At 45.9% G+C, this 21,406-nt stretch overlaps 2 protein-coding genes across 4 annotated transcripts in view; one reads left to right on the forward strand and one right to left on the reverse strand.

Annotated features, from left to right (window-relative positions):
• ARHGEF3 (Rho guanine nucleotide exchange factor 3) overlaps window positions 1–19,008 on the reverse strand; it is a 285,970-nt gene extending 266,962 nt beyond the window's left edge. The window contains exon 1 of one of the 3 annotated variants that reach the window (XM_033132821.1): window positions 18,975–19,008. The gene's annotated coding sequence lies outside the window, so the exon portion shown is untranslated. Of the gene's footprint in view, window positions 1–18,343; window positions 18,360–18,566; window positions 18,895–18,974 lie in introns of those variants that run through there. The other 2 variants (XM_033132820.1, XM_033132822.1) reach the window with 2 other exon arrangements.
• Window positions 13,809–15,361, forward strand: SPATA12 (spermatogenesis associated 12). Its single transcript, XM_033131778.1, is given in 5 exon segments — window positions 13,809–14,005; window positions 14,007–14,074; window positions 14,077–14,274; window positions 14,277–14,342; window positions 15,252–15,361. Coding segments are annotated over 5 exon segments (639 nt in total).
• Window positions 19,009–21,406: the final 2,398 nt, after the last annotated feature.

Below are 21,406 nucleotides of genomic sequence, written 5' to 3' on the forward strand. Positions count from 1 at the left end.
TCAACTCATTTCTAATCTTATTTTTTCTATATCCCCCCCAGTGAAGGAAGCCCCAGCCATCATATCACTCAATGCATACTTGTTCAAAGAATGAATGAATGAATGAATGAATGAATGAATGCCTCTTACTAATATAATGGACAAAAAGCAAGTGTTTAATTTTCGCTCTCACTGACTTTGCTGTTGGTATTAGAAACATGGGTAAAAGTTAAGGAGAGGCCACCTAAATGAGTCAGTTTTGCCACCAAGTTAGCAACTCTGATAAAATTTCAGGAGCCAAGATGTAAACTACTGGCTAAAATGACTTTCCTTTTCCCCACATTTATCGGACTTCAATTTTTCGGGCCTGTCCTTATCATTGCTACATTCACCAAGAAGTGACTGTAAAACGAGGAAAGGTTACGTATTTCCCACAATCTCTTTCAAATAAAAATCTTGAAAGAGCAAGTTTCTTTCCATAAAACAAGACACGTAGCCTTTCACACACAGAAAAACAAAGCCTTGTTTTTCTGTGAAATAAGTATTATAGTTTGCTCCCTCAAGGGGCAATCTACATTGTATCTATTTTATCTATTGTAACATTTATGGTAACTTGTTCCAAATGAGCCTGGTCTTTTTGAAATGTCATTACAGTTTCACAAATATTAGCAGAACTGTCAGGATTGTGTAGTCCTCATGTCCAGCACAGTGAGTGACACTCAGTCCCCAGTGGGTTTGTTCAATGTCATCCACTCTTTAAGACCTGAAAAGCTAAAAGGCAATCATTATTTAATGTCTTTTTTGTTGTAAAATACACTCATTATCTGTATTTTCTAACATTCTTTAAACCTATGACACAAAGATAAGTCACCTTTTGGCGTCTATCCTGTCACAATGTGTGTGTGTGTGTGTGTGTATGTGGCTACAGGTCCAGGCTCCTGAATCACTCCTAGTTTCAAATCCAGCTCGCCCATTTGCCACATGTGTAGATGTAGTAGTCGTAGGCAGGCTGCTTCACCCCTATGAGCCCATTCCCTCTTCTGTACAGTGGGACTGATGACACCAGCTGACTGAGTGACAGTGAGGCTTAAAGGAGATGAAGCGCGCAGAGAGCCCTGAGCCCAGAGCCTGTACACAGCAAGTGCTCGAACAATGCAGCTGCTACGTATGTTTCCAAAAAGGAGTTGCTCAAGACCTCTGGACAACTAACTCCTAGGCTGTTGAGAAGCCCTCCCAATGCCCTGCACAGGAAGTGGTTACACCTGCCTCCACCCCCACGGGAGAAGCAGAATCAAGGAATTGGGGGGGGGGGTTGTGCCTCGAGGAAGCTCACAGCGGCAGAGGCCTCTGAGTCATAGCCCAGCCCTTCCCTGCCACATCCTTCTGTCCGCTGGGGGGTGAGCTGTGACTCACGTGGGCTCCAGGCCTGGGCTGGGCCAATCTGACCTGGGGATCTGACGGCACTGCCCACAGTCACTTAGTACACTCTGCTGGCACTCTCCTTGTCTGTCATCTTTCGCCCTCTGCCCTGGTGGCCTGACAGATCCCAGCCTGCAGTGTCAGATCTTAGCAGGACCCACTGGGCTCCCATGGGTGGTTTACCCCACCACCACGTCCTTCTTGGTTTGTGCCTGTTTATTCACTGTTCCATTTTGATTTCGCTTCAACCTGTAAAGAAAAGTCCGGGAGACTCGCTGCAGTATTCACACCTCTAACTCCTCCTATGTTTTTTTTTCCATTGTAGTAAAATATATATAACATGCAATTTACCATTTTAACCATTTTTACGTCTACAATTCAGTGGCATTAAGTGCATTCACAATGTTGTACAACCATCGCCACTACCCATTATAAAAACTTTTTCATCATCTCAAACAGAAGCTCTGTTGTGCCCAGTAAACAATAACTCCCCACTCACCCCTCCCCCAGCCTCTGCTAACCTCTATTCTACTTTCTGTGTTTATGCATTTGCTACTTTAGGTACCTCATATTAGCAGAATTATATACCATGTTTCCCCCAAAATAAGATCTAGCCGGACAATCAGCTCTAATGTGTCTTTTGGAGCAAACATTATGATAAGACCCCGTCTTATTTTACTATAAAATAAAGTAAAATATTTTACTTATAGGAAAATAAGATGGGGTCTTATATAAGACCAAGTTTTACATTAATTTTTTCTCCAAAAGACACATTAGAGCTGATTGTCTGGCTAGGTCTTATTTTCGGGGAAACACGGTAATATTTGTTCTTTTGTGTCTGCCTTACTTCATTTAGCATAATGTTTTCAAGGCTCACCCATGTTATAGAATTTCCCTCTTTTCTACGGTTGAGTAATATTCCATTGTATGTATGTCTATATCATATTTTGTCTATCTGTTCATTCGCCAGCGAGCTACTGTAAGTAATGCTGCTATGAACATGGCTGTACAAGTATCTGTTTGAGTTCCTGCTTTCAATTCTTTTGGGTATATAGCCAGGGGTGGAACTAATGGATCATATGGTAGTTCTATGTTTAATTCCTCTTACACTTTTAAGAGTCTGGCATCAAACACAGCAGCTGCCACAGCTAATGCCCTGTGAAGCTCCCTCATTCTGTGTTACACACCACTCTAAGGATTTTTTGTGCATTAACTCACTTCCTTCTCAAAACAGTTCCCCGAGGTGGGGTGTGATTATTCCATCCCCATTTTACAGACAAAGAAACTGAGGGGACAGCATCAGAATCCAGGCAGATGATGCTTTTACATTGTTTCTCCAGTTCTGAAAAAGAAATCGACTTGCTCTGCCTACATGCATTTTCCGCCCTGAACGATGCCTTATCAGTGAAAGGTGGGATTTGTTGGAAGAAAATTGGAGCCGCTCAAACAGTCAAGTGACTGGACCCAAAGGTGATGTGCCCAACCCTCACCTCATGCTGACGCCACTTCAGACTCTGGGCCCCTCCTTACTGCTCTCTAACCAGGTGGCTCCAAGCATCTTTCCTGCTGCTTCTGAGTGAGTTAGGATGACCCTGAGGAAGGCATGGCGTGGCCTGGCTATGCCTATTTGCAGCCCTGGACCAGTCACCACAGCCAGGAGGGTAGGGAACCACAATGAGCCCAGCCTGGGCCACGGCCCCCACCGGGGCTCAGGAGAACAGGGACGCCTTCCAGAGGAGAGGAAGGGAGACTGGGCCAATGCCCAATACTGACACTCACTGTGGTGTAATCTACATTGGAAGCTGCCCAACAGTACTGACCAAAACAACAACTTGCTACATCCACTTAGTGAAACATTATACAGCTGTTTAACAAGTAATAATCAAAGAAGGTTATGTAGCAACTTTAAAAACAAAAAAGGCTTTTGCAGGATGTGTGGTGGGAAAAGACAAAGGACACACACACTCTTACACGTAACAATTCACAGGTAAGAAAAATGCAGGCAAGAGTTGTATCATAATGGAGAAATTATAAATGGCTCTTTACCTGTTTTCCAAACTTTCCCGTATTGGTTCGACAAATATTTATCGAGTGTCTATTTGGTGCCAGGCGAGATCCTGGGGATGTGGCAGAGAACAAAACATTTAAAAAAAAGTCCTTGCCCTGGTGGAATTTACATCCTAGTGGGGGAGGGGCAGACAACAAACAAGATAAATAAGGAAAATACACTGTATATTGGATAGTGACAGAAATAAGGAGAAAAAATAATCGAGGAAGGCAGAGAGTCGTGGTGACAGTTTAGATATGATCACCAAGGAAAGTGATAGCTGAGTAATGGCTGAAGAGAGTGAGGGACCAAGTTATACTGAAGGCGGGGGTGGGGGGAGGGGAGAAGAGATTCCAGTCAGGGGGACAGTGAGTCAAAGGTCCTGAGGCATCCAGTTAGAGGAGAGCACTGAGGCTATGTGGCTGGAATGCGAGAGGAAACGTGCCAAATCATGGGGGGCTTGTACGCCACTGGAAGGACTTGAACTTGGGCTGCAAAATGAGAGCCTTTCGAGGGTTTTGAGCAGAGGAGTGGTGATCTGCCCCCCCCCCCCCCCCCCCCCCCCCCCGTTAGAAGGATCCCTCAGGCTTTGAATTGAGAATAAGCTGGAACAAGGTCAGAACAGAGGCTGGGAGACCAGCAAAGAGACTGCCATCACCATTCAGGGGAGAGCGGAGCGTGGCTAGGACAAGGATGGTAGCAGTGAGGGCAGAAAGCAGTGCCACAGTCTAGGTGTATTTTTAAAGTACACACAGTGGGATCTTCTGATAAGTGTGGGATGAGAGATACAAGAGTCAAAGATGAGACCCCAAGTTTTGGGTCTGACCATCAGAAGAATGGAGTTGCCAATAACTGAGATGTGGGTAGAGGCTCAGGAGAGGGAGGTGTCCTGGTAAAGAAAGGGCTTCAAGGAAGAGAAAGTGACCAACTACATCAAACACTGCTGGTAGCCAGGCAAGATGGTGCCAGAGAATGGGCCATTGGGATAAACAACGTGGCCGCCACTGCAGACTCGGTCAAGAGATGTTCGTGAGAGGACCCCAAGCCTGCTTGGAATGATGGGGTCTAGAGAGAATGGGAGAACAGCATTATTTATAACAGCCAAAAGGGGGAAGCAGCCCAAGAGTCCCTCAACAGATGAATGAATACACAAAATGTGGTCTATACATAAAATGGAATATTATTCAGCCTTAAAAAGGAATTTCTGACACATGTGACAAAATGAACCTTAAACACATTATGCTAAGTGAAATGAGCCAGTCACAAAAAAAGACAAATAGAGTCTGATTTGTATTGATTCTACTTATAATTGGTATCTAGAGCAGTTATTAATAAATTCATAGAGACAGAAAGTAGAATGCTTACCAGGGGCTGGGGAGAGGGAAAAATGGGAAATTGTTTAATGGATAAAGTTTCAGTTTCGCAAAATGAGAAAGTTCTGGAGATTGTTGCACAAAAATGTGAGTATGCTTACTACTACAGAACCAGACATTTAAAACGGTTATGATGGCAAATTTTATGTTATGTGCATTTTATCACAATATTTTTTTAAGTGAGAGAGAATGGGAAGCAAAGAAATGGAGTCAGCAAGTCCAGACAATTCTTCCAAAAAAATTTTGACTACAAACTGAAGAAAAATGGGGGCATAACTGGAGGGAGAAATGGGGTGAAAAGGGGGTTTTGGTTGTGGGTTTTCCTAAGTTGGGAGAAATAACAGCATATTTGTCTGCTGATAGGGCTGATACAGTAGGTGGCGTTATTGAATGTTTACGTTACTTTCAAAATAAAAGCGATATTGTGGGGTGATGAAAATGTTCCGGAATTAGGTAGTTGTAATGGCTGCTCAACTTTGTGAATATACTAAAAACTACTAAATCGTATACTTTAAAAGGTTGGTTTTATGGTATGTGAATTATATCTCAATAAAAATGAGATAACATAAAAACTATAGTAAATTTAATGTTGTCTGGATACCACGCTCTCATATACAGCCTGAGTTATCACCAGACAACTCCAGATCCAACATTTACTGTGGCCAGTGACCCACACATCACCACAACTGTGTGGTAGCTTGTGGCACAGGGACAGGTTTGCAAAGTCTTCCAAGTTTAGGCAGAGACACAAATGATACATGAGTCCCCTGCAAATAAATGCACTGAGCGAGCACTCACTAGCTGCAGATAATGGCTCTGTTTACTTGGGGCCATGAACTCTTAGGTTTCTGATCTAAAAATGAAATGTAAGAAAAATCCGTTCAACTCAAAGCAAGAAAATCGGCTCCGCTCCCTGCCACCCCGCCCCACCACCTCCATCTGCCAGCCCATGCTGCCCCCTTGTAATTCCATAGGAATGAGGGACGGGCCTATTTTGCAATCCATCAAGGAAGAGGCAGTTCTTTCTGAAATGCCCTCCTATTTATAACAATATCATACTCCTGCTTCCCACTGCCTTTTCCTGTCTTCGGAACAACTTCAAACAATATCTTACCCCTGTGATGCTTAATTTTATGTGTCAACTTAGCTAGACTATAGTGCCCAGATATTTGGTCGAACATTATTCTAGATGTTTCTATGAAGGTGCAGGTGTCTTTTAGATGAAATTACCCATTTAAATCAGTAGATATCGAGTGAAACAGTGGTATTCATAATGTGGGTGGGACTTGTCCAATCTTTCGAAGGCCTTAGTAAAACACAGACTGACCTCCCATATCAAGAAGGATTCTGCCAGCAGATTGCCTTTGCATGCAAACGTCAACTCTTCCCTGAATCTCCAAACTGCCACTACCCTGCAGATTTTGAACGCCCCCGCCACCCAACCTCCATAATCACGTAGAAGAATCATCAATTCCTTAAAATTCCAAGGAAGAATAACATGTCTATATATTGATCAAAGCCATCATAGTGGATACATTTGTTTTTATATGCAACTTTAGGTCAAACAAGTGGTATTAATTTTGTATCCATTTGTGGCTAGTTTTTCAATACATAACAACTCATTAGGATACTAAAGTGTATCCTATTTCTTAATTGCTACAGGAGATAGGTACCATGTTTCCCCGAAAATAAGACCTAGCCAGACCATCACCTCTAATGCATCTTTTGGAGCAAAATTTAATATAAGACCTGGTATTATATTATATATTATATTATATCATATCATATTATATAAGACCCGGTCTTCTATAAGACCGGGTCTTATATTAATTTTTGCCCCAAAAGACGCATTAGAGCTGATGGTCGGCTAGGTCTTATTTTCGGGGAAACACAGTATTTCATACTTCAACATTCAAAGTAAAAAAGTTATTCTGTGTTTTACCTAGTGTTCAGAACATTTGCTATCATTAGCAACAGCTACACTTGCAGAAAATCTACTTGCTACAGATTAGTAATATGACACATAAACAAATTTAAAACCACTACAAATTCTAAGACATGCAAATATTCTCAGTACTAGCATCTAACTTATTACATAATTCATTTTTTGATATTGACTCTAATAAGTTCAAATGCTGAATGAGAAACAAAGAACATTTTATTAATAAGATTGACAGTCAGAAAAAATAGAGAACCATATGATTTCACTGATATGTGGTATATAAAACTGAAAACAAAAGAACAAGACAAACAAATGAAGGAACAAAAACTCATAGACAATACTTTAGGGGTTACCAGAGGGTAAGGGGCCAAAGGGGCTCTTGAAGAGGGTTAACGGGGCCTAATATATGGTGATGGAAAGAGAACTGACTCTGGGTGGTGAACACACAATGCAAGTTGTAGATGATATTACAGAATTGTACACCTGAAATCTATATAACTTTACTAACAATTGTCACCCCAATAAACTTTAAAAAACAAAAAAAGATTATGACATTCAGTCCCCTTAGATTGAGAAAAGAGACCTTATTTCTTGACCCTGGAATGACCATTCTTGAGGATTACCACCACAAATATTAACTCCATCTCTGAAGTACATTCGTTTTTATTCCATGTATAATTTAAATATTTTACCATCCACTGACACATTAGTTCAATGTTTTATTCTTCCACACATCCTATAAGTAAGTCTGTATAACTATCTAAGGTTGTAAATTATGAGAAAAAAAATCTAGGGACATCAGCATCTCTTTTTCTTGTTGAATAAAGTGACACAGTATGGTGTATTGTTGAATTTAAGTCTGGAGACCTTGGATAAAACATTTAACTCCTGAATTTGTGAAATGGGAGTGCATCTGGCACTGATTTAGCCTCTGGCACACCTGGCTTCTCTTTATCACAAGGGCGTGATGGTAACCCCTAAAGATCCTCCCATTCTCCCTTGCATCCATGGCTGGAGAAGCATGGTGAGAACTGGGGACCCCTACAGCCCTGGAGGCACCAGGGAATGGTGGACTGTATGGGTGGGGCCACATTTTGAGTTGTCTTATGTATTGGGCAAAGAGGCAACATTTCATTTAAGGAAAGGGGTCTGCTGCTAAAGCAATTTTTGTGTCCTGCCCGCCCCAATTACTGGCATCATAGCTTGAAGAATGGAATAAAAATAAGAAAGGAATACTATCATATATTAAAAGATTAGCTTATACCCCTGCACACACTCATGCATTCCAGATATAATGTTTTGGCACACGTCCAAGATAGTATCCTCATGAAAGAAGAAATAAAAAGGGAAGAGCCTATATCTGTATCAATAGGAACCTGGTTTTTCAAACTTAAGAAACAACCTGGGAGCTCCATTGGAAGTTGCAAATCCACTCACACTTCAGCTTATTCTCAGCTGGAGTGAGTAGTTCCATTTTAAACAAAACAGCGCTAATGTGTGGGTGTGAGATGGAGTTGTTTATTACTGTTGTTCCAAAAAAAGCAATTAAAAAAGCATTAATTTGGGCTGAGTTTTTAGTTCGTTTCTGGAGGGGAATACATTATATGCAATAGAAATGATTCTGAGATCTCCAAAATCTAAGGTCCTTTGGTTTAGCAGGTTCCCTTTACATAAGCTGTTAAAGAAGGCAGTTTGTAGGGATTTTATAATCCATTCTTTAGTGGAGCGTGTGTGCACATGAGTATGCACATGGAAAGTTAGGGGAAAAACACAATGATATAACCCAACCCCCAAACAAGGAAGCATGTTACAGAACTGAGTTTCCAGTCTCAGAAGGTGCAGCTCAGCTGACCTTGTGTAACCTCTGCCTATGACACATCTCCCAATGGGGTGGGGGGACTATTTCTCTTCAGCATGGCTTTAATTTCACAAAGCCCTGTGCGGTCTTGCAAACTCAAGTGTTTTTCTTAACAAATCACTTACATTTCATGCGTTCTAGGGGCTCACTAATCTTTGGCCAGCACTGTGAGTCAGAAAATATTTATATGACCGCCTGAGTCCTCTGAAGGAGAGTTGGCAAGTTAATTTTGTGAGGTGGAGTGACTGTTAAACAGCATTGCAGTAAATGAATGGCAGAATTGATACCAATGTTGACAGCTCTGTTTCATTATACTAATAAAGAAAGTTATATTATCTATTAGAGAGAGAGAACGATGACGATGCTACCAAATTTTATTGAGCACTTACATATGGTGGGGGCTGGCTTTTCACACATTTTTTACTGTGACTCATTGTAAGAAATTAATCTAGACTGTAATGTGTGCGTGCACAGATCTGAAACAAAAGTTTGTTGAAATAGTACTTACCCTATGAAGTCGAATGTCCTCTGAATATTCTTTTCTACATTAGCAAATTTATGCTTTTTTAAAAAATGATGGTCGTGAGACCCACTAAATTATTACACTAATAGGTCAAAATCTGCTGTTTGAAAACACTGTGCTACACAACTTACTATGTGTTTCACATGTACTGTTTCATTTAATCCTCACTACAACCTCATGGAGGGATGTTATTATCCCCATTTTATGGATGGGGAACTGAGGCACAGAAAGATAACTTGCTTAAGGTCACACTGTGAATAGTGGAGCTGGAATTGAACCCAGAAAGCCTGAGTCCTTTTAAAAGTTCATGGTGTGAATCCAGGCCTCACATACCTCACATACCATGTTTCCCCAAAAAGAGATGCTGATGTCCCTCGGTTTTTGTCTGTGCAGCCTGAAGGATGGGCCTCTGCCTCCTCAGAAGACTCAATGACTTGGGGAGCTGAGTGAGTGACGCACGCAGGAAAAAGTACTTCAGGATCCAGATTTAATGTTTTCAGATGGAAAAACTCCCCACTGACCTACAGACTCAACACAACCCCTATCAAAATCTCAGCTGCCTGTTTTGCAGAAGGTGACAAGCTGATGGGGACACAGAATAGCCAGAACACTCAAGAAAAAGGGAAAAGTTGGAGGACTCACATTTCTTGATTTCAAAACTTGCTACAATACTACAGTAATCAAAACAGTACAGACAGTGGCTGGCATAAGGCTAGCCATATAGATCAATGAAATAGAATGGAGAGTGCAAAAATAAATACATTTATGATCAGTTCATTTTGGACAAGGATGTCAAGACAGTTCAATGGGAAGAATAACCTTTCCAACAAATCCTTCTGGCACAACAGGATATCCACATACAAAAGAATGAAGTTGGACCTCTACCTCACTCAACACACAAAAATTAACTCGAAATGGATCAAAGGCCTAAATCTAAGAGCTAAAACTATAAAACTCTTAGAAGAAAACTTAGGCATAAATCTTCTTGACCTTGGAAAAGGCAAAGGTTTCTTAAGTATGATACCAGAAGCACAAGCAATACATGAAAAATAAATAAACTGGATGTCATTAAAATCAAAACCTTGTGCTTCAAAGGACACCATCAAAAAAGTGAAAAGACAACCCACAGAATGGGAGAAAATATTTGAAAAGCATATATCTGATAAGGGACTAAACCTACAATACATTAATAACCCTGATAACTCAATAATAAAAAGACAATCAAATTTTTAAAATAGGCAAAAGGTCTGAATAGATATTTCTCCAAAGAAGATATACAAATGGCCAATACACATGAAAAAATATTCAGCCAACACAACAATGAAGGAGAACAAAGTTGGAGAACTGACACTACCTGACCTCAAAATTTACTATAAAGCTATAGTAATCAAGACAGTGTGGTACTAGCAAAAGAACAGACAAATAGATAAATAATCAAACAGATTAGAGAGGCCAGAAATAGACGCCCATAAATATAGTCAACTGATCTTTGACAAAGGAGCAAAGGCAGTGCAGCAAAGACAACCTTTTCAACAAATGGCACTGGAACAACTGGATATCCACGTGAAATATGTAAACCTAGACACAGACTTTACATCTTTCACAAAAATTAACTCAAAATAGATAATAGACTGCATGGTAAAATGCAAACGTATAAAACTCCTAGAAGAAAAACCTAGATGACCTTGGGTATGGTGCTGCCTTTTTAGACTCTGAAAACATGATTCATGAAAGAAATAACTGATAAACTGGACTTCATTAAAATTTAAAACGTCTGCTCTGCAATATACAATACCAACAGAATTAGAAGACAAGTCACAGACTTGGAGAAAATATTTTCAAAAGACACATGTGATAAAGGAGTTATCTAAAATATATGAAGAATTCTTAAAACTCCACAATAAGAAAACCAACAACCTGGGGAAAAAAAGGGTCAAAGACCTTAACAGGTACCTCACCTTAGGTACCTTAATAGGTACCTTAACAGGTACCTAAGAAGATATACAGATGGCAAATAAGCATATGAAAAGATGCTCCACATCATATGTCATCAGGGAGATACAAATCAAAACAACATTGAGATAGCACTACACACCTATTAAAATGGTCATAATTTGGAACAGTGACAACGTGAATTGCTGACAGGTGGAGCAACAGGAACTCTCATCCATTGCTGGTGGGATACAGAATGGTCCAGCCCTTTCAGAAGACAGTTCGGTGACTTCTGACAAAACTAAACATACTCTTACAAGATGCTGCAATCACTCTCCTTGGTATTTGTCCAAAGGAGTTGAAAACATGTCCACACAAAACCTGTGCATGGATGTCTACAGCAGCTTTATCCATAGTTGCCAACACTTGGAAGCAACCAAGACGTCCTTCAATAAGTGAATGGCTAAACGGTGGTCCATCCAGACAACAAAATATTATTCACTGCTAAAAAGAAATGAGCTTTCAAGCCATGAAAAGACATGAAGGAACCTCAAGTGCACATTACTAAGAGAAAGAAGCCCATCTGAGAAGGCTACATATTATATGATTCCAACTGTATGACATTCTGGAAAATGAAAAACTATGGAGACAATAAAAAGATCAGTGGCGGCGGGGGGGGGGACATGGGAATGAATAGATGGGGCACAGAGGATTTTCAGGGCAGCGAAACTATTCTGTATGATATTATAATAATGAATAAATGCCATTATACATTTCTCCAAACCCACTGAAAGTACAGCACCAAAAGTGAACGCTCAGGTAAACTACTCACTTGGAATGATTACGACGTGTGAATGCAGGCTCACTGTTGGTAACAAACGTGCCACTCTGGTGAGTGGTGTTGGTCACGGTGGAGGCTGTGCCTGTGTGGGAGCACAAGGTAGAGAGGAAATCTCTGTACCTTCCTCTCAATTTTATTATAAACTGCTCAAAAAATAGTTTAAAAAAAAGATACGACACCACTAGTCATCAGGGAAATGAAAATAAAAACCACAGATACCACTTCACATGCACTAGGACGGTAATAATCAAGAAGATGGACAATACCGGGTTGGCGAGGATGTGGAGTCATGGGGAGCCTCATACACCTCTGGGGGGACTGCAGAATGGTGCAGCCACCAGCTGCAAGGTCCTCAAAATGTTAAACATAGAATTACCCCATGACCTGCACTTCCACGGCCAGGTATATATCCAAGAGAACTGAAAACATTTCCGCACAAACTTGTACACTCTTCCCTGAGGAAGTGGAGAGTTAGGGAATATTTGTTAAAAAGAAAAAAAAAAGGAGAGATGCTTATGGACAGAGAAAGTGCTCTTGGACATACAGCTGAATGGAAAAAAATTAGTTGGGGAACAATACCTATAAAATGAGCCCATTATGTTGGTTTTTAAAGGTATTCACAGGTACGCACACCTATGTGTAAAAACATAAAGCCAGCTGACCATAAATGTTCTCTCCGAAGCAAGCCTGAAATGGGGAAGGTGTAATTTCAACATTTACTCTACAACGTCCAATTTGTTTGCATTTGTGTATACTAAGAGTATAAGTAGGGTTTCTCATGCAGAAACAGCATTTTTTTCCTAGCCAAAAGGGAAGGAAACGAGGCAGAGGCCACTGGAGTTGGGTCATGTGGGAAGTTCTGAAAGGGGACAAGAGCAGAAGAGCATTCAGGTGGGAAGAGCAGGAGCAAAGACGTACAAGTGGGAAGGCCTCTGGGCCTCTGGGGGGCTGTCGGGTGGCTTGGGGTGCGGTGTGCTGAAGGTAAGTCATCAGAACAGTGAGTTGAAGCAGCCAGGTTGCAAGGGTGTCGTATGCCCTTCAGGGGCCAAGGGCCAAGGGTAAAGGAGGGGGACCATTGTAGACTGGGGGGACTGGTGTGAGAGCTCCGTGGGGGCGGAAGGTGGACGTGGCTGGGCAGAAAGTCTCAGCGGCCTTTCACACTTGGCCTCTGTCTCACAATAAACAGACCCCACCCCCATTATCCAGATTTGGCTCCTAATAAAATCATCTCTGAAGAGGATAGTGCCTGCATTTGGTAAAGTCTCCAAATCTTGATGACGAACTTCCATTGTGTGAGTACAACGTTCCTACAGGAGCACAAAGCCGTGATGGAGTGACCTGGGCCAGTCTTAGTCACCAGATGACGACCACAGCCATCCCTTCCTGCATGCCAGCTACGGTAGGAATAAGCACGTGGCAAATAGTTCCTCATTTAATGCTCACAGCAAACCTGTGAGGTATAGCCAAGCACTGTCCCCACTTACAGATAAGCTTGTCCAAGGTCATTCCACTAGGAATCCTGGAGCGAACATTGGAACACAGGCCCCTAACTGTGCTGTGGTCTCTACAGCCTCCAGGCTTGCAATTTGCCCTCAAGTCAGCCAGTACACTGCTCTGGTTTCCAGGAAAATATTACGGAGCTCAGAATTGGAAATGAATTCAGGGCTTGGGGTTCTATCAACAGGAACAGCAAATCCAGGCTCATAAACCTACCATATGCTGGCTGGAAGTGGGGTCTGGGGGCAAGGAACCAAGATGGACTGTTAAATAACTATCTTGATCTCTAGCTAGCTGACCCAGGCAAGACACACCAAAATGTCTCCTCTGTCCTTCTCCAACTCCAGCCAAGGTTCCCAGCCTCTTTCTGGAGCAGTTTGGTTTTGACCCGGGCCCCATGTTCAGCTCTGCCCTGACTAGTGGGTCCACCTTGGAAAAGTCAGGAGACACCTGAGAAATGAACGCCATGTCTTCCTCCAGCCTTGTTGTTTTGTGGCCATCAGTGACCTTGAGGCAGCCATCTAACATCCCAACAAACCCTGCGACAGAGACTGAGCGTTGTCTGGGAACGGCCCCCGCCCTCCTAGAGCTGAGTTCAGGGGGCCATGCACCAAAGCGAGGCCTGTCAGAGGTATTTCGAAACACCCACCTCTCTTACCATCACTAAATAAATCTTCTGGGAAGATCCTCATCACCTCCAACTACATCTCTTGCTACAAGTGAGCAGAGCCCCAGGGAGACACATAGTTGGCAAGTTATTCGTCACTCCACACCCCAATGTCCTGGTGCAGAGGATGGGGACAGTAAGAGGGCCCTGGACCACAGGGTAGTTGTGAGCGTATCTGAGGACGTCAGGGCAGAGCCCAGAGCACAGGGCACAGCCAGTCAGACCAACTGGCATTTCCTGAAGGTGTCAGCTCCTTCCCACAGCGTACTCACACACACACACTGCTATAATCGATGAGAATCTTGTGTCATCTGAATGCTGGTAACACTTTATTTGCACCTTCACACATGCTGTTCTCTCTTCCTTCCATCCCACCCCACCCTCCACTAGGGATGACTTATAACCATCCCTTTTTATTTTCTTAGATGTCATTTTTTCCAAGAAGCCTGTCACACCTCCTCCCCAATATTACAGATAAAGAAACCAAGACTCAGACAGGCTAAGTTAGTACTTCAAGGTCATACAAGCAAGGTCTTACGTCTTAAGCCCCCGGAATCTTATACTGTGTTAAATAACATCAATTGATCAATCAATCAACCAATCGATGGAGAGAATGGGAAGCTCGAATCTCCTGGTCCACAATCCTATATGTTTTGATTTCTTCATTTATTCATCAAAGCCTTGCTAAGTAACTCTAGGTGGTTCCCTCTAGGTGATGAAGTGGATGTGACCAAATGACACCATGGCTGGCAGGTAGGGTAAGGCAAGTCTTACTATGTGTAGAATTATAATTCCAGCAGTGCCCCCTCGTCTCATGCTCTTAGTCCAGGTGGCAATTTTAGGAAACATCATCACTCTGGGTCCCACCCCGTGGAAAAGAAGCCTTCTGGTCAACCAGAGAGTGCAAGCATATGCGCGGGCGCACGCACACACACACACACACACACACACACACAATGTCAAAATCTTACTCCAGCCACTTGCTAGGATTTGGGGAGGGGATGGGAGCGGTTCTGCCCACATGGCCTACTTCCCTTTCCCTTCCCCAGTGAGACAGACCATGTCCAGGGCACAACAGCTGACCGGTCACACCAGGGATTCAACCACAACCTAGGGCTCTATATGAATGGAACGGTCTTCCCCACATGTCCGCATGGCTGCTCCCTCTGCTAGAACGCTGCGCCGAGATCCTCCCTTACCTGACCAACGCTGCCTCCATGCCAGTCACGCTGGATCCCTTTACCCCGCTTCAGCTTCTTCATTACGCTGATCGCACCCCCTGATATATGATAGATCTAGTTGTCTACTGCCCATCTCTCCCACCGGGAGGTAAACTCCACAAGGAAGGAACACGGTCCGTTTCCTTGACTGCTGTGTGGCCCAGTGCCAGAGGCCTCTCTTCATAAATGATTCTTGAATAAATGAAGTAAACGAGCTGAAAATGGCTAAAGCACGTGTAGAGATATGACTTCACTTAACTACAGCCTCCCTCGGTCTTTTTTTTAAAAAAAAAATAAAAAGTATATCCATTTTCATACAAGTAACCAAATGAACAATTTTCACGAAAGTGGCAAAGAAAAGCTTATCTTCAAATCTGTCCACAGCAGACCCCACTCCACCCACCACACTGACGATCTCCCACGCAGAAAACTGAACTGACTCAATAAATCAGAATCAATCATATATACAAACATTTCATTTTCACTTGAGTTCCGACCGGCACATGCAAGGTGATATGAATCAGATAATACTTGTACAAACCATTAAGATAATGGGTCCAAGAATTAATTTTTTAAATACAGCTATGGCCACGATTAATAGATTGATTAAAGAATGATTCAAGAAACTCAGGGAAAGAACAAAAGAGTGAAAGAAACAGAGCCCCACCCCACTCTCCCACTCCCCCCACTCATCCCCGCTGCCCAATGTAGGTATAAGGTCCTGAACAACAGAGAACTTGGCCTTGAGGTCCCTACAGCAGTTGTCTCTCGATGCCTCTTTGCCTCAGGCCCCCTCTAATGATAGACAGCCCAGTAGTACACTGAGTTCTGGTCAGGGGCTTGGGAAGCTTGGTGATGGCACAGAAGAAGGGACAGCACACTGGGCTGGACAGTGATGGATGAAGGGTGGTGAGGACGCAGAGCAGGCCAGAACAACTGGAATGGTAGCATGCAGAAGCCTGGACGCCACATCTCGTCCTCATCAGAGTGGGTGCAGGGACTATGTCTGGTTCTCTGCATCCCTCATCTTTCCTCCAATGGAATGGGCTGTCTCGGAAGGCAGAGTTCCCTGTCACTGGAGGATTCAAGCTCAGGTTAAGTAGTAACTAGGAAGAGAGGTGGTGAAGGTGATTTAAACTGCAGGTTGAACAGTGTGACCTTATAGGTCACTTTTAACCTGGCTCTCCTGACTAGTGGCCAGTTCCTTTGCATTTCACTCCTCTTAAAAGCACTCCAGCCTCACCTCACTTTATTCAGTGGATGCTCATTCATTCTGTCACACAGGGACGTTTACTGAGCATTCTCTCTGTGCCAGGGACCAGAGTTCAGCAGTGAACAGGGCACCACATCTGCACTCTTGGATTCTACATTCTCCTGAGTGGATGCAGACAGTAAACCCACAAGTAGATACACGAGTAAGATCATTTAAGTTAAGCGCCATGAAAAAAAATACAATGGGAGAATGTGACAGAAAATGATGAGGGAAGAGGCTGCTCTCAACAAAGTGGTCAGGGAAACCTTCTCTACAGAAGACACATCTGAGCTAAAGGGCGAGAAAGTGCCAGACATGAGAAGTAGTGGTGGAAAGCTGCGCTCAGGAGAGGGAAGAGCGTGTGCAAAGGCCCTGAGAAGTCTTGACAACCTGAGCTCAAACGTTCATGAATTGCATCCCATCCTAAAAGCTCCATCACAGGTCAACATTCCCTACCCCCACAGCCTGCCTTCCTCTTCCCCGAACTGACTTCTTCATCAGATTTTACCAAGTCAAGGCAGACCTGAATTTTCCACTGGGAAATTCCTCTGAGCGAGGGCACAGAGGAATACGTGTGCACTTCCACCTCAAGGAGGCAGAGGTAACAGTGACATCTCGACTCCCTAAAAATCTGGGCCTGCCCTGTCCAGGGGATGAGAACCCACATCTCCCCACCAATTGTTCAGGGTCCACGTTTGTGGGGTGCGGGCCTTTTGCAGAATATGATGAAAATGGACCACTCTGGAAAAACATACAGCCATGCTCCAAACATCTCACGTACATTTCAGGTGGTTCCTGGAGCCCCAGGTTCTGAACTCCAGTCTGTGGAAACCACTGCCAGAAGAAACTAAACTGTTGCACCCAGGGAAACTGAGGGAAGGGACAATCTGCTAGAGGTGAATGAATAGAGGGGAGGGGACAAGATCAGGCCTTTGGGTCCCTAAATAGACTGCCACACTCACAGAAACTAGAGAATGTCAGACTGCCGGGGGGCCCAAGGCCTGAAGGAATTCAAGTGAAACCTTACCCACTCCACCCCAGAAAAGCAACCATCCAGGTACACCCAGAGCTTCCAGAGGAGGTCTGAGACTCCATCTCCCATGAGTGTCCTTGACAAAGGTCATATCTAACCTCACATTCTGAGATACATTTTACACAAGGCTGGTTAACAATAGTAACTGTTACTGCAAAGTTAGGGTGTTTGGGGGCACCAATTAGGGTGAAGGGGACACCACAGCTATTGTCTGAATAATGCAGCTCTCAGTAGGAGAAGGGGAAGGAGCAAGAGCCTGCTCACCCACCTCACTGGGGAGCTAGGAATGAGAATGCCCAGTTAGACAGGTGTCAGCCATAATAAAGTGCAGCTAACACATGTAGAACTTACCTTGTACCAGGCACAGTTTTAAGAGCTTTTTATCTTACACAACCCTTTAAGTCTTGTATTATCATCACCCCCATTTTGCAGATGAGAAAACTGAGGCATAGACAGGTGAAGTAACTTGTCCAAGACTACACAGTTAAGACAAAGACATAGCAAAGCTCTTCTCTTCCACACCACGAAGAAGAAAGCGGTTATACCTGCGTCGTACATAAAATGCTTAAGCATCCGCCGGTGCTTCCTTTCAGGCAATTAGTGAAGCAAGAGCCCTCTCAGAACAAGCGGCTCTGTTTCAGCAACGTTCATTCAAGCCCACGATGAAGCCGCTGACAAGGGCGGCTCTTTCTCGTGGCAAAGCCCAAGGGAACCCATTTCCACCCGGCTCGGTCAACTTCCACACTCAGAAAACGCTCACCCGTCTCTGGCTACGAGGCTCGGAGGTTCACATTAACCCCCTGGTGTCCGCCTCCCTTGCTTCTGTCTCAGGATCCTCGGGCCGCGCAGTTTAAAAGATGCAGCCCCAGCACAAGGGCCCGGAACCCCGGCCACCGCCCCGCGCGCTCAAAACCGGGTTATCCGCGGCCAAGTGACCGACGGCCTGGCGAGCCACGACCAGCAGCGCCCGACGCGAGTCTCACCTGACGGCGACCCACCAGGGCTGGGGAACACACCCGGAGAAAGGGGTTGCGTCCCAGGACAGGTGGCGCCTCGCTCCCCGGAAGTTGTTCGGGGAACTTTCGTCCAAGAGCTACCAATGGACCCAAGTCAGGGTCTCCAGCGCGAGCGGCGGCCAGTCGGGCCTGGCGTCGGCTCTGCCCACCTGCCAGCACTCCAAGTGCCCTGGGCCAGAAAGCGCACTGAAGCCGCCGCGGGCACCGCGACCCGGCGTGGGCGACTCCGAGTGGGGGTCCACCTCCGGGACGGTCGGTTAAGGCAGGGGAGGAGCCAACCCCAGATAGTGTCCCGCTCCGGGGTGTCCAGCGGGGTGTCCACCCAGGGAGGGCGTAGCCGAGGGGCGGGGTGCCCGGCTCGCCGCCCGCACTCACCTCGGCGCCCGGCGCAGGCTCGGCCCAGCGGGGCTGGAGAGCGCACCGCGGCGGCGGCGCTGGCGGCGGCGGCGGCGGGGGCGGCGCCCCGGGGCGGGGCCGGGGGCGGGAGCCGGGAGGCCGGGCTGGCCACGTGGGCGGGAGGCGGACCCGGGACCCCCACGGGCGCCCGAATTAGGTGGTGCGGGACCCAGGCGCAGTCACACCGGTCGCCGCAGGTCGCTCCCTACTCCCCATTTCCTGCGAGGCTCACAGGGAGGAGAAGGACGAAGGAGAGCGGATGGGGCAGCTGGCCCCCGGGACATCCCCCGCCACCAATCCAGACTCCAGTGGAGAGAATTTACCGGGTCGGGAAAGGGATACGCAGTCCGCCACGGCTCCCGCTCCCCTGGACTAGAAGGCGCCGCGCAAACCCCGGGGGCGGCTCGCCGGACAGGTATCGGAGCGGGAGGGGACTGCGGCGACGCCCGCCCACGCCAGGGGTAGCAGGGCTGCCCTAGCGGGCGAAGCGGGGAGCCTACGCGTGGAGCCTCACCCCCGCCGCTGGGCTGACCTTGAGCGTGTCGAGTCTTGCCCGAGCCTCACTTTCCTTGATTGTGGGGGTGAGAATGAGGAAGAGCCACCAGCTGCGCGAATCCCCGCGCGCCCAGCAGGTTGTGGGGAATCGCCGGTTTGTGGGCGGATGCTGAGGCTGAAAGAGCAGCAGCCCGCAGTGGCCTGGGTCAGCCGTGCGGAAGTAAACGTGGGACTCTAAACAAAACTAATTTTTTTTGCATTAATTTGTTCATTCGACAGATAAATGTCTACTGTCCTCAAACCTCATAAGAACAGGAATAAAGAATGCCCCATACTGTAGGTTCCAAAATTCATTAGTTGTTTTCATGTGCCAGGTGTTTGACTTGACTTGAATATTCACAACAGCCCAGTGAGGTACAGGGGTTGTGCAGGCCCACTTCTCAGATGTAGAAACTGAAGCCCAGAGAAGTGAGGCCAGTCCCCAGGTCCGAGCAGCGGGCATCAGCTCAGGGGCCAACGCTCTGGCCCAGCGGACCCCACCCCCACCCTCCCGCCATAAGCGGCAGGACCAGGACTCCAGTGGACCTCCTCACTCTGTCCAGGGGGTGAGCTCCGACAGCCACTCCCTACCCCCATTCTACCGCCCGGGAGGGGGTGCTGCGGAGGGCTCCCCAGAAGGCTCCTGTCCTGAGCAGCAGCTGGGATGTAGATCTTCCAGCCCAGGCCCCATGAGCAGCACGCCGTGTTCAGGCCTTGCTCTGGCACAGCTGAGACCTTCATGGCAACTCCTGTCTCTCCTTGCAGGCACTCAGCCTCCAAGTGCTGGGTGGCCTCTTCCTGGCCCACAGCCCACCTTTGGGGCCAAAAACCGAGCATCTTGAGCAAACTGACTTTCATTCCAACAGCTGCAACTTCATTACACTACAGCTTCAAGGGGCTCCTTGACCCCCAACTCAGTGCCTCTTGACCCGTCCATTTCCTGTTCAAGGAACACACATCCTCCCACCACATTTCCAAGGGCAAGATATCCAGAGCCCCAGTCCCCAACCTTTCCCCCCAGTTTCCTTTTGTTATTCTCCCTGCCCCACACTGTGGAGGATCCTAACTACAGCCAACCATGTTGTTTACTAATAAAGAGCTTGCACTCCCTCCTTAACCCAAAGCTCAGCAGGCACCTCAGAGCCACGCACGCAGCCTGGTCAAAGATAAAAGTTTTATTTCCAGTAGATTCCATTTAACAATGATTTGAACTGCTGCTACCTGCCACTGAACTGTCTCCAAAACAGACGCAGTCCCTGATTTCATGGGCTCACAGCTGATGAGGAAACAGACCCCTCACCACTAGGCAGGCAGGGAGGCAGATGTGGTTAAGAGACTGAGGGAAGCACAGCCCAGAACACACGGAGAGACTTCCTGTGGGAAGCGGGGCTTGGCTGAGCCCTGACAGGCAGGGGAAAGGTGGAGAGCACAGGAGGTGTGGAGGCCCGGAGGGCAGAGAGCACACGGCACGCTTCTGGAAGTCCCCAGGGAAGGGCAAGTGGGGGACGAAAGGGGCAGCCAAGGTGCAACACCAGACCTCCACCATTGAAAGATTTGGGCAGAGCTGATGGGATCCCACTGGCTGCTGAGCGAGGAACAAATGTTATGGCTGAAAGGCCCCTGTACACAGCAAGGCAGTGTGCATTTTTATTATCACTAAAGGCAAATTCCTTGACTTCCCCTATTTTATAATTCAGGGTTTCCAGGAATCAGAACAGATCTGCAAGTAGGATATGTAAACTCAAACAAATCAATTTAATTCCACAGGGTTTATATGCAGTGCCCATCCCCTGCCATCCATGCCATGCTCAGCCCTGGGGTGGGAAGCGCAGGAGAGGACCTGGTTCCTGGACTGACGTGGGGAATCTGTTTGGGAA

The sequence above is a fragment of the Rhinolophus ferrumequinum genome, chromosome 17 (assembly GCF_004115265.2).
Source record: "Rhinolophus ferrumequinum isolate MPI-CBG mRhiFer1 chromosome 17, mRhiFer1_v1.p, whole genome shotgun sequence".
Lineage (NCBI taxonomy): Eukaryota > Metazoa > Chordata > Mammalia > Chiroptera > Rhinolophidae > Rhinolophus > Rhinolophus ferrumequinum.